The sequence below is a fragment of the Pseudopodoces humilis genome, chromosome 2, assembly GCF_049639895.1.
Source record: "Pseudopodoces humilis isolate 2021_Gansu_Grassland_sample_001 chromosome 2, ASM4963989v1, whole genome shotgun sequence".
NCBI classification, from domain to species: domain Eukaryota; kingdom Metazoa; phylum Chordata; class Aves; order Passeriformes; family Paridae; genus Pseudopodoces; species Pseudopodoces humilis.
The window spans coordinates 8,111,139-8,124,590 of NC_142201.1; the positions used below are offsets into that span (position 1 = coordinate 8,111,139).

At 35.0% G+C, this 13,452-nt stretch overlaps 1 protein-coding gene across 1 annotated transcript in view; it reads left to right on the forward strand.

Annotated features, from left to right (window-relative positions):
• The window catches only part of RPGR (retinitis pigmentosa GTPase regulator), a 37,594-nt gene extending 25,454 nt beyond the window's left edge, over positions 1-12,140 (forward strand). Inside the window, exons 8-15 of the mRNA XM_088052050.1 lie at positions 2,095-2,250; positions 2,786-2,910; positions 4,023-4,202; positions 5,120-5,285; positions 6,562-6,668; positions 8,393-8,458; positions 9,456-10,418; positions 10,494-12,140. Coding sequence (XP_087908176.1) covers positions 2,095-2,250; positions 2,786-2,910; positions 4,023-4,202; positions 5,120-5,285; positions 6,562-6,668; positions 8,393-8,458; positions 9,456-10,418; positions 10,494-11,915 — 3,185 coding nt within the window. The 3' untranslated portion in view covers positions 11,916-12,140. The remainder of the gene's footprint in view (positions 1-2,094; positions 2,251-2,785; positions 2,911-4,022; positions 4,203-5,119; positions 5,286-6,561; positions 6,669-8,392; positions 8,459-9,455; positions 10,419-10,493) is intronic.
• Positions 12,141-13,452: the final 1,312 nt, after the last annotated feature.

Sequence of the window (13,452 nt, forward strand, 5' to 3'; positions counted from 1 at the left end):
AGGCAGCTCTTCCTGTGCTCGAGTGCTGGAGGTCACCTGGAAGAGCAAAACCATTGTCTTCTGTGCAAGCTCTGAAACCATTTCTCTTCATCCTTCAAGGGCCCTCTCACGGGCTGCTGCGGTGTTCAGAATGATGAAATTCACCCCTGTCATTTTATCAATGTGTGTGAAGTTGCTTTTCCAAACACTTCTCTTTTCAGGCATTTATAAAGACAGATTGGGGGAAATACCTCATTTCTACTAAAGGGAGTTATTAGTGAGGTTTGACCTCACTTCTGCACCAGAGTGATGAATCATTTAAGAAAGATGTAAGGTTTTTTTACTTCCTCTACCCTGATAATTCACTAAGAAAGCAAATTTAGGAGTAGCAACATTTAGATGTCCCTGATCTATAAAGGCAGAAGAAGAAATTATTAGTCATATAAAGGCACTCTAACCTGATTTGGGATTGGTCTTTTCCCTCATTTTCAGTAGAAACGCAGGGAAGAAAAAATTCTCTGCATTTTTAAAGTTAACATTTGAGAACATCTCCCTCTCAACACAAATGCAGAAGATGTAGCATGTTTCATGCTAGGATTAAAGGAAAAAACCTCATAGTTCACTCAAAGTAATTATGTTAATCAGATGAAACCATGTTGTTAAAATTTCTGCCGGTTTCCAAAGAATTGTTAAAGACAAATGCAGTACTTCTAAACAGAATTTTTGGAATCAGCCATAATGAGAAAGCAGTTTACTAAAATAAAGATGAGACTTTTTTTTTTTGCTTAGAGAAAGCTCCTGTCTTTCAGGTGTAGTTTCTAGATTCTTATGCAGGAAGTCTAAATATTACAGGAAAATTCTTACTACTTCTTTTACTTTATAAAGCTCTCGAGAAGGTTTTACTTTCTTGCACTAAAATTTCCAGCAGAGGGAGCTTTACTATTACATTTAGTAAAAATACAGATTTACTCAATATTTTTCATCTACAATTTAAAAAAAGTATGAGACCACTGGGCTTTTTTTTTATAGTATGAATTCATGACATCTTAGTATGGAATAATTTATAAGAAATTTATAAGAAACAATTAAAGACTTTCCTAGAAAGAACATTTCCATATGTAATGTTACTATTTCATTACAGTTCCTTTAAAATTGGAAAGTTCTTCTTTTAACTTAACATGGAATATGTTTTGTTAATTCATAATCTTTCCCGTTTTTGAATAATAATTTTTCAAGTGCTTTATGTAGAATTTCTCTCACTTTTCCTTTGTTGCCTACATGCAAAAATAAAAGGGGCAGGAAATGAAATTCTAGGAAACCTTCTTTTTTTCCCAAAAATCTTCTATGTTCAACCATGATCTCATCAAGATTTCCAGGCTTCACTATCTTCCCCTGTTGTGATGGAGTGCCAGGGATGGACACAACAAGAATCTTTATTGCTTTGGAGAAGCTCTTATTCTTTTTCCTGGCACAGACAGTCCATTAAACATACAAAATATAAATGTGGAAAGATGATTATTCTGTCACAAGATAACACAATTATAGTATTCTCTGTATTTATTGCAGGACTGATTTGGTAGCTGAACTGAATATACTGAAATATACTGAAATATATTCTGTTACTGTTCCAGTCTCTTCATACATACAAATTATGAGGTCTTGTCTATTAAATTTAGGGTCATATAATGTTCATGGAGCTAATGAGAAATTAGGATGAGGCTATTGTGAAAATGCATATATATGTATAAATATTGTGGTCTGGAATTGATCACAGTATGTAAATTCCCATTCATTTCTTTTAACCTTGCTTTGTGTACATAAGATCAGTGGATTATTTTACATTTATGCTAGAAAATATATCACACATTGAGCCATTTAAAATTCTTTTCTGTGTATACTTCAGTGCTTCGATTCCTGTTTTTTTTTTATTTTGTTGTACATTAATTGGTAAATGTAATGGATTAATTGGCACATTTTTTAATTGATTAAACTATTTTTATGATGTTTATGTCAGTGGCCTTCCATTTGCCAAACGGAACGTAGGTTATTATATAAAGAAAGAAAGAAAGAAACTTATCAGCATATTTGTTGTTAACTTTGCCTGTATGATTTCAGAGACAGATGTTTATACTTTTGGACTTGGACAATACGGGCAGCTGGGACATGGAACTTTTGTGTTTGAAAGTTCAGTACCGAAGCCTGTGAAACACTTGAGGAGGCATAAAATATGTAACATTGCATGTGGGGAAAATCACACTGCTGTGATAGCAGGTATGGGAGTGCAAAATTCTGGAACCACTTCTAGCAACTCTCTGCTCTACTGTAAAATCTTTCCTTGTACAATGAACACTAGGAGACATATCCATTACTGGTTCTAAGGGTGAAATAAGCCAGTGAGAAAGGTGGGCTCAGCGGGAATTTCTGACTCACAGCCATGCCATGCATAACTCTGGATCTTCTGGGGAATTATAACCTCTTAATTATGCCTTGCTAACAAATATTCCTGTTTAGAAGTCTTTGTTTTTCTGTACAATTTAAATCTTATTATTTTGTTGGGGTGTTTTTTTACAACTTACCTAGACCAACATCTCAGACAAATGAAATAATGAAAAAATGAATATGAATAAGAATATGAAAAAATGCATTAATAACATTCATCTTTGAAGATCTAAAAATAATTGTTCAGGTTTTGCTTTTGGAAGGGAAATATTCCTTACTTTCATGGGCTGTTACTATGTTTGTAATGGTTCTGTCCTGGTTTTGTATTGAATCTTTGCTTTAACATTCTTTTTATTCCCACATGCAGAGAATGGCCTCATGTTTACTTTTGGAGATGGACGACATGGCAAGTTAGGATTTGGAGAACAGAGTTTTACAAATCTGTTTGATCCCACCCTGTGTTACAATTTCTTGAAGTTCACAGTTCTTTTGGTAAAACTTTTCTCCACTCTTTTCAGACACCAAGATATTTATCTTTTTATGAAACACATTAATAAAGAAAGCTGAAATTATTTCTTTCTATAACATTTAAATAGTGGACAACACAAACTGAAGGAAAGAGGAAATTATATAGCTTAGCACAGTGTTCATTTAGTTTAGAATGTCTTTGACTTGGGCTACACATAGATATTGCTCTCTAGGGTTTTATTCAGTACTCTTGTGCCACATTGTTTTGGTCTTTAGAGCTTATAGACTGAATTATTTATTGCTCTTGGGTGGTTGGAAATATTGGGAAATTTATATATTTTCTGTGAATACTAGAAAGCCATCTTTTCAATTTTGGCAATTTTTGTACAGTAGGATATCTTTAATTCTTAAATAAAATTGAGGTGTTAGTTTTTTTAAATCCAAATTGGATAAGAATCCAGGAACACTCTTTTCTTTTGAGAATTGTGGAAGGGAAGTTTTTTCATCTGCTTCCTGAGCTGTGGAAGAAACAAATGTCACAGAATTGTCAGCATCAAAATTGCTCACATGACTCAGGATTGAACAAAACTTGGGACAAAAGTCTATTTTCATTTCTGTTTACTGGAATTACAGGTGAAGGAAGTTTTACTGGAAGCAGTGATTTTTTTTAAACCTTTTAAAAAGTGAAACCTCCAATCTTTATGTAATAATATTTTGTCTACTGGAGGGTATCAAATTTGTTTTGCATTTTGCTGATTTTGTGATAAAACATTTAGGTTTGAGTCATTGAAACTATCAGTATTGTTCTCATTTGACATGTATCAAAATCATTAGCTAAAATCTCCTGAAAATCAGTGGAAATATCTTTGCTATCTTTTGTATCAAAAATTTGATAGACCTATCTTTTGTTCTGTTCAATACAAATGCATTATATTAACTAAGAAGATCACTAGTCATTAATAAACATAATTAAATACTTTTATCTTGCTGGTAATTAGGAACTAAATTTAAAGCCATTTGGGATGTCTTACTTTTACTACATTTTTTCTTATAATCTAAGCCCTTAGAGATAATTGTAACAACAGTGCATCCTTGGTACTTGCAAATGAAGTAATCAGACCTTTTTTGAGCTGTAGGTTGCTTGTGGGGGTTGTCACATGCTGGTTTTTGCTGCTCCAAGACCTAAAGGATCTGAGGTAGTCTTGGAAGATTTATGTGAGCCTCGTTTGACTGCTACTCTCCCTAAAATGAGTGGGGACTTTGTACTAGCAAACACTTTGCAATTATCGGCAGCACGGATACGACGTCGAGAGAGGGTAAGATTTAGAGTTGGCATGCTTCTTTCAGGAAACAAAATCACTTTTAAAGCAGAAGTCACAGCATATACCAAGCAGTTAAATATATCTTCCTAAATTAGGTGTTTCATTTTAAGGTATAATATGAAAAAATATATATTTACCCTGGTCCCAAAAATTGGTGCTGGGCAAAAAAAATAGGAATTGCTCAGATTTTTCTTATTTATTTCTGTGAAATAGATTCAAATTGAGTTTGTAATTTTTTTTGTTCTAAAATGTAGAACATTTTACTAAACTAAAACTAAAATGCAGTTCCTTTGCATTTTTTAAACTGTCTTAGAAATATTTTTCTAAAATATAGTAAAGAACATGCCTCTTTTGCTGTTCCCTTTGTGTTCTTAAATTTATTAAATAATTTCATAATTTATAAAATACCAAAGGAGAATATTAGATGTAGCTACTTAAAATATTATTTTCTGCTCTTTTATCTCCACTACACATTCCATGTGGTTTCCTTAAAAAGCACAATGAATTGGATCATTTCGCTTACATATCTGAGAAGTAACTCTACCAAAACTTGAGTTTATTCTGTAAAAATGTATTGGTGTTGTGGATTAAATACCTTGATGTTATTTGAGAGATTAGTTTTTCATTTTAAATTTAAAAAAAAAAAAAAGTTCTTTTTCGCCTTTGTATTTTAGGATTGCTTGGAATCATTGCATAGAGATGATCTTAAAAATCCCACTGTGCACCTGCCCACTTTCTAATCCTATAAATAATTAAAATTTTAAAGCTATTTGTTTCTGCTTATTAAGTTGCAACACTGTATCCCCAGCTAAAAGCAAATACCACTGATTAGCAGGAGAGAAATTGCTTAAATTTTGTTCTTCTACCCTTCTACCCTTTTCCTCAATCTCTTGTTTTTCACTATTCTAAAGGAAAGGTCACCAGAGCAGTTTGTTCGAATGGCACAAACTCTGCCTCCAATGGGGGAAAGCTCCTTAAAATCCTCATTGCCTGTGACAAGCAACACCAGCCCATTCTGGTTTTCTGCAAAAAGTCATCCTAAAGCTGAATCTGTAAGGGATGGAGACCATGAAAAAGGTGAAGTGTCCCCACATCTTACTGCTGTTTGCTGATAAGAATGGTTTAACTCTCATCATTCATAAACAAATGTTCTGTTTGAACCTGAAAGAAGGTTCTGGTTCAGTCTCAGACATCAGGAGAGTCTTGCAGCATAGAGACATGAAAGCTGAGAAAAGCAGACAAAAATTGCCTCACACTGTTTTTGTTTGCAAAGCAAGTTTAAAGATATAGAGGGGCTTGAGTGAAAGAAAAACAACTTATAAATTATACCTGTGGTTCCTTAAACCTTTAGAAATAAGATTTCATGAAAATACTGTAAGAAAATTAACAGCTTACTTTTCACAAAAAAGAAAGAAGGAATTGTAGACAAAAAAGTTAGGAAAAGTCTTAAAGACATGGGTAAGCCCACAAGGAATTTGGATAAGGAAAGATAAGAAAAGACTCATTCTTACAGGAACTTTCTTCTTCACTTGGAAATGCAAAAGTACTCTTCACTCTTTGTTATCTAAGTTGATAAGAATTTATATTATTCTAGCTAATGGAAAAGTCTGGATAACCATAATGCAGCACTGGACTTTGGCACAGATTGTCTAGAGCAGTTCTGGACATATCTGGGTTTGTGGACATGTGTAATTTCCTGGGGAGAACAATGCTGGAAGTGTCAAATGTAATAGCTCAGATTTACTGGACAGACAAATCTAATTTGAAAATAATCAATTCATAGAATGAAGATGATTGTTTTTAAATCTGCCAGCATGTCCATTATAATTTCTAGTTCCAGGAAAGCAATGCAGTGAAATCTGAATTTCCTTTAGAGTCTTAGGCCTAAGACCTTGTGTTTTGTGCTGTACAAAGTGGTCATGGACCTGATGAGCTCAATGATGTTATGATGCTGCCTTAAACTCCCTGTCTCTCCATCCATTATATAGGTAATGTGCAATGGAGATAACATGACTGCAGCTAATTTGGTCTAATGGTTACCCTACTATTAAAGAGATAATCCAAAAGAATCTTTGTTTCATGTAATATTTAGACTTGAAAGCCTGCAGAAATGGTCAGAGATCTATGATACACTGAGATCAGATTGCTGAGCTACCTCTGTTGTTGATACTGATGAAAGGAGATGGAAGTGGTTTTGCTATGTCTTGGGCTGGGGAAATGAAGAATCTGTGGATTTCAGTTCTATGTTAGTAAAACAGAAATAATGTCTGCTTTATACGAGTGGGGTGTTCTGTTTGCTATACAGTGCTTGTTCCTATGACATTGATTTATTTCCCCTTATTTTACCTTGTAGAAAATAACCATCAAACAGATAAACCTGGTGAAGTCTCTTCAGATCAAGATTCAGATAATGAAAATATTGACAGAAACCTTGGGGATACAACTGACATCCTAAATATGGTAATACATTCCAGTAATGGATTTGTAATTCAGTAATTTTTGTGCAGGGGGAGACAAAGAAGCTAAATCGTGTTTCAGATTCTAATACAGAATTCCTGACTAGCCCAGAACATCATATGTCACACTGAGAGGTACTGACACACTGTAAAATGAACATGCATTTTATATCATCATTACCCAATGCTAAAATATGTTTTAATTTTCCAAGTAATATTGTGATATGAGATTCAAGAAGTCCAAGTAGTGCAATGCCTCCACATGCTTTAGCTCTGGAAAGCAGAAAGAAAAGGTAAAAGATGCTGGAGGCCACATGGTGATCTCTATCTCTGACCTTGCTTTTCTTGATGACTTCCAACAGAGAATTGCAGGAAATGAAGCAGAAGAGCATCTTTTCCTGTTTTGAGAAGAGGTTTTTTAATACAGGTGGATCATATTAAAGGGAAGGCCAAAATCCAGACATTCTGATTATTTGGTGATCCCCCAGCTTGTTCCTACATATTTCTTTTATTTAAAAAATATGTTCACCTTATCACTTGTACAACTTTCCAAAACATTTTGTACTCTTGGCAGAGAGGAGCATGTCCTGGCCTTAATACAGCCACAGTTATGCTAGAGGGATTGAACATCTTACAGGAATTATTTGTTTGCATTGAAAAGTACTTAATAATTTAACAGTCTGTTTATGCATGCCATTTATTTAACATTGTAAAACTTCCTTTTGATTTACAAGAAAAAAGTGAGATCAGATCTAATGCACAGCATAGCCTTCATTAATTTACTGAAGCATTATTTGAGTGTTGCACACTTTCTGTGCTAGACTTCCTTCTCCTTTTCAGTTTTATACCTATCGTGAATCAATTTTAAAACATTTTAAAAAATTTTAAGCATAAATTTGAAAAAAAAGCCCATCAGGCAAACTTGTCAAAGTACAAAACAAATGGTTACTCTTCTTGGATCTGAATGAAAACTGTTACAACACAGGTTTTTTTCAATTTTTCTAGACTGTGGCAACATACATCTTATTGACACATGTGATAAAAGGAGGAAAAAACCTTTTGTGTCATATTGATGATACAAATTATTGGGAGTCTGAAACCAGAACTGTTCATGCTCTCTGTATTAAAATAGAATATAGTGGTTAAACGATGAGTAGTTAACAATCAGCAGCAGACAATATTATTATATTGACATTTAGAATATAGGGCAAGGGACGAGCAAAATTTCGTTATATATTCCCACCTAGTAATATTCTATGTTGCCTTTTTGTTTCTTGCTTTATGTGGAAGAGATAAAGTCATTAGATTCTAAGGAAAAACTCTGCTGTGTAGCGTTTCTTTGAAGATGTTCTTTCAAGGCCGTGGTACAAAATGGGATGTTGAGTTGAAGGTTGTGATGAGAAAGGAGTAAGGTTGTATTTGTAAACTCACAATGAGTGGAAGGTGGATCTCAAACATGCCTGTGGGCTCTAAGAAAGGTCAGGGTAGTGTTCAGTCTCTACAGACAGTTTAGGTGTTGACATTTATTCACCACTCTCTGTATGAGCAGTAAATGATGGAGTGGAAGTGAAATAGATGAGCTGAATGATCACACAGGTTTGTCTCACCCTGACTGCGCAAAAATATTAAAATGTTCATAAAACAGCTTTGTTTAGTAGAATTGGGCTTTGGTGCTACTTTCTGTATTAAATCTATTTATTTTTTTAATAGAGATCTTATTTTTTGCAGACACACGCAATGAAGTTGAATCCTGGTGACTGGTCCTTAAAATTATCACCACTCCAAAAACAGAAGGTACTGTAACTAGTTATATATTTGTATATTGATAGTGATGTTTAAAAAAAATCTGCAATTCTTGCATTGTCCTAGTACTCAGTTATTTTGCTTTGAGTTTTTAAAAAGTCAGGCAAATTTTGAAGACATCCTCTTGCTAGTTTTCTGAATATCCATGACCTAAAATTCTAAGAAGCTGCATGAAGGCAGAGAGAATTGGGGCAGGCACCTAGAACTCCACATATCCAATGCAGTTTAAGATGAGTGTATAATATTTCACCAGTTTAAGGAGCGAGAGATTATCATATACACCTTGTAATTTCAGGTGATAACATATATTTCTACCAATTTGTTGCTAAGAAAATATTTTGGGGCACAGTGTAAATAAAGATTTTATTTACAGATATTCACCATGAAGTATATTTAAAGGAGCAATAATACTGGTCTTAATTATGAAATTAAAGTACTTTGTAATACCTTCCTATTTCACTCTTAAAGTGATCCCAGCTTTTCAGCACTTTTTTATATTTCATTAATATTTTATTTTAGATTTTTAAAGTTTTTATTCATAATTTGTTACATTAGTGTAAAATTTAAAGCAGAAAGACAACAGATTTTCAAACTTCTTAGAAAGGGCATAACAGTGAGCACATCAGAAGATTTCCAAAAGAGGAAGGTGTAAGAGAATGTATTAATTTCCTTCTGCTTGCACAGCCTCATGCATTGCTCCTGCTCTGGTTTATGGGATGTGGTACTGGCAATTCTTAATGAATTTCCTTGGATAGTGAGAAAAGTGTGCACTACACTGATCAATAAGAAGATGTCACATTCTTCTAATATGTGCACTTGTAAATTCATTTTATGTGAAATATTCTACCTTTTATGCTGTCTTTTAATCCCCTCTCACAAATTGTTTCTTTTCTTGTTCAGATGCTTTTGTAACCTTTTTCTTTTGCTGTCATTTGTCTTTAATGCTTTTTTTCTTTCTTTTTAATTTTCTGCTTCTCATGTGGAATAGAAGAACAATAAAAATGTGAAACTGAAAAGAGATGGTAAGGGTGGGCTGGAAAACAAGGATTCTGATTTCACAAAGGAGGGCTCAGTGTCAGAGTCTGTATCTTTACAAAAGCAATCTTCACTTTCAGAGTCACCTGGACAAGATTTAGAAAACAGTAGTGCCTTTATAGGGAAGCCTGTGGCCAGAAAACGTATAAAGAAAGGTGAATCTGAGCATGCACAAAGTGATACTGCTTTGAAAAGTGGTGCTCAAGAAATTACTGATGAAAAAAGTGTATTAGTGAAAACAGAAAAAGAGTGTGTGGAAAATCCTGAATTTTTCAAAGAGGATGGGACATATAATCTTCCCACTGAAAATCAAATTCTGACTGAAAAAATAAATTCTTCCAATAAAAAGCCAAAAGCTGTTAAATCTAAGCAATCCCTTAAAATAGAGGTACTTCCTTCTGCTCCCAGGGATCAGCCCCAGACTGATTCATTAGTTGTACAAGAATACATTCCTGTTAAAAAGCAAGGGAGTCAGAAAACAACAGAAAGTCAAATCAAATTAGAGAATGGTATTGAAAAATCTGACAAGTGCGAAAGAATGAATGTCACAGGAGAAGAAAGTGGTGCAGAACAGAAGGAGCTTAAAAAAACCCATCAGTTTCTGAAACAAATATCTGTAACTTCATCTTCAACTGAGGAAAGTACTAATGATCTCCAAAAATACATACTTAAGGAAGAGGTCCATTATGAACACAGAGTTGTCCAGAGGGCAAGGAGAACAGTGACACATCTGGACTTAGAGAAAGACAGTGAGATTGAGGAGATGAAAGCTACAAACAATGAGAAAAAATGTGTAGAACAGACTGATTTAAAAAGCCTGAATGAGGAGGAAACAAGCTCTGATGCTAAATCTGATGAAGACAGGCCATTAGAAATTAAGAATGAGGAGGAATTTGATCAGGAGGAGGAGAGTGAAGCCAGTGAAAACAATGAAGACTGGCCATTAGAAATTAAGAATGAGGAGGAATCTGATCAGGAGCAGGAGAACGAGGGCAGTGAAAAGGGTGAAAGTGAAAAAGAAAAACTGGATGAAACAATTGACAGTGAAGGTAAACAAGGGGAGGAAGAAGAGAGTGAGGTTAAAAAAGATAGAGATGAAGTTTCAGTAGAAAAAGATGAAGAGGGAAAAGATAATGAGGAAGAAAATGAAGAATCACAGGCTGAAAGAGACAGTGGGAATGAGGGTGCAGAGGAGATTGAAGAGGTCAGCCTGCAAGATGGCAAAGATCAAGGAGATGAGCAAGGCAGGTTGATAGAGGAAGAAGAAATGTTGAGTGAGGGAGAAAAGGAGGATATGGAGGAGAAGTATGAGAAAGAGGAAGGCACTGAAAAAGAAAAAGAGCAGGTCAAAAGTGAGGGAAGAGATGAGAGTGAGGAAGAAGGGGAAGATACAGAGGAAGAGGAAGAAAAAGAGGTAGAAGCAGAAGAGGAAGGAGAAGATGAAAAGGATGAAGAAGAACACAAAGAGAGGGAGAATGTAAAAGACAAAAAGGGTGAAGAGGAGGATTTGGGAGAATCATTGTCAGGGAGGGAAGAAGAGGTATCTGAAGAAGAACAGTATGAGAAAGATGCAAATACAAAAACTAGGGAAGTGGGTGAGGAAGGAATGGAAGAAGAAAAAGATGGGGAGGATGAAGTGGAAGAGGGAACAGAGGATGAGAAAGAGGAAGGAACAGAGGCAGAAGCAGAAGGGGAGGAGGGGGAAGATGATGAAAAGGAAGAAGGGGAGGAAAATGAAGAGGAAGGGGAAGATGAAGAGGGAGAAGGAGAGGAAGAAGATGAGGGAGGAGGGGACGAAGAAGAGACTGTTGGAGAAGATGAGGGAGAACGGGGATTGGGAGAAGAAGATGAGGAAGAAGGAGTAGAAGCAGATGGAGTGGAAGAAGAGGGGGATGAGGAAACAGTAGAGGAAGAAGAGGTAGAGGAGGAAGAAGAGGTAGAAGAGGGAGAAGAGGAAGGGCAGGAAGAAGAAGAAGGGGAAGAGGGGGAAGAAGAGGAAGAGGGTGAAGAGGAAGAAGAAGAAGAGGAAGAGGGGGAAGAAGAAAAAGGAGAAGAGGGCGAGGAGGAAGAAGAAGAAGAGGGAGAGGGGCGAGAAGGTGAAGAGGAAGAGGGGGAAGAAGATGAAGAGGAAGGGAATGTAGGAGAGGAGGAAGAGGATGAGGGAGAAGAAGATGAGGGTGAGGAGGAAGAAGGAGAAGAAGAGGAAAAAGCAGAAGATAAAAAGAAAAACTATAATAGTAAACTTCAAGAAAAGAAAAGCAAACCCAGGAAGCCAGAAAAGATGGGAAGAAGTACTGCTTTACCAAACAGCTCTAAACAAACCACGAAATCCAAACATCGTGTAGCAAATGGTTTACATAATTCAGAACAATTTTGGAACAATGTACTACCTCATTATTTAACACTAAAATAGCAGAGACTACTGGAGATGCATTTTAAGCCTATTCAGGAAAAAGATTTATATTACTTAAACTTTTCAAGTAATCAAAGCATACTATGATGCATATAATGTAAGTGCCAAGTTCTTGAAAAAGATTGAAGAAAATGTTTAGATTTAGGATACTTTTATGAGAGAAATCATACTTTATTGATACAATAATTTTCACAATCATGTTTATCAAGTAGGATATATAAAAAAATTAATTGCTGAGAAGGTAAACTGTGTTTGCCTGTTAATCAAAGCGTAATGTCATGCTGACAAATGAATTATACATTGTAACAGTATAATCTTTGCCTTTGAATCAGCAATACACCAATTATAGTTGCAGGACAGTTTACTTGATAATGTGCCTTACATAAAAGGAGTTTCAGTAAATTAGCAAATGTACCTATTTATTAATTTATTATTAATTTATTCCCCCTACTTTTATGCTGTTCATACACTGGTAAAATGTTCAAGTACTTAAACTAAAAGAAAGGACAAGTTGCCAAATTTACGTGGGTCAGCAGATGGGAGGTAAAGAAATGCAGGCCTGGGTAAGTGATGGCCTAGGACTTTTCAAGGGCCTTAAGGTTGACTTCTTATTTTGGTGTCAGCACACAGTTCTGTGTAAAAAGACACACACAGATCTCAGAATCTGGCGTAGATTACATGAGAGTTCAGGGATAATTTTTTATCATCACACTTGGTGATTAGATAGAACTAAGAATTTGAAATAAACACCTCTAAAACATTTTATATTTGTTTGTACCGTGCAATACACAAAAGACTCTATACCTGCCTACAAAAGACTACATCACATTAGTCCTCTAACTCTGAGCTACTCCAGGAGGGGGAATATATATTGTTGCTGTGTGAAACACATATGTATTCAGGTTCAGAGCCAAAGCTTCTCCTCAGTGAATGAGATTTATGGTTTTCTGTCCTAAAAAAATCCTGTCTGTAATCTCCAAAAAGAGGTAAAAACCAACAAGTCAGATGGAATAGTAAAGAAAGTAGCAAAAAAGTCCGAATTCTATTTGGAAAAGACAAAGTTAACACTTTTAGAGTTTGCTTAAAATACACAAACAAATCTTACAAATTATTTTTATAAGATAATGTATCACTCCTTAAACTATTAGGGACTGAACTGGCAAATGAAGAGATAGGGACTCATCATGTAGTATTGTTACTTGAATGTTATGCCAACAGGTAGTCTGAGAAATTTTTGTAAAAAGAGCTCAGTAGATATTCTCTAGAAGAATAGTTATTTAAAGCCCACTTGAAAATGAGGAGAGAAGAAGAAAGGACTCAAAATGAGTAAATGTCATTCAATAAAAATGTGAATGGAATCAATACATATGTTGAGATTATGCAACATTTTAATATTTTTTTGTAAGATACTGGCATTAAACAATCTTTGACACAACGTCTCCAGAATGTATTTTCTAAAAAGCCTGTAGTAGATCAGTAGTTTGCTAGTAAATCCTAGTTCCAGGTCCAACCTTCCTTCCTCACTCACCCCTTCCAT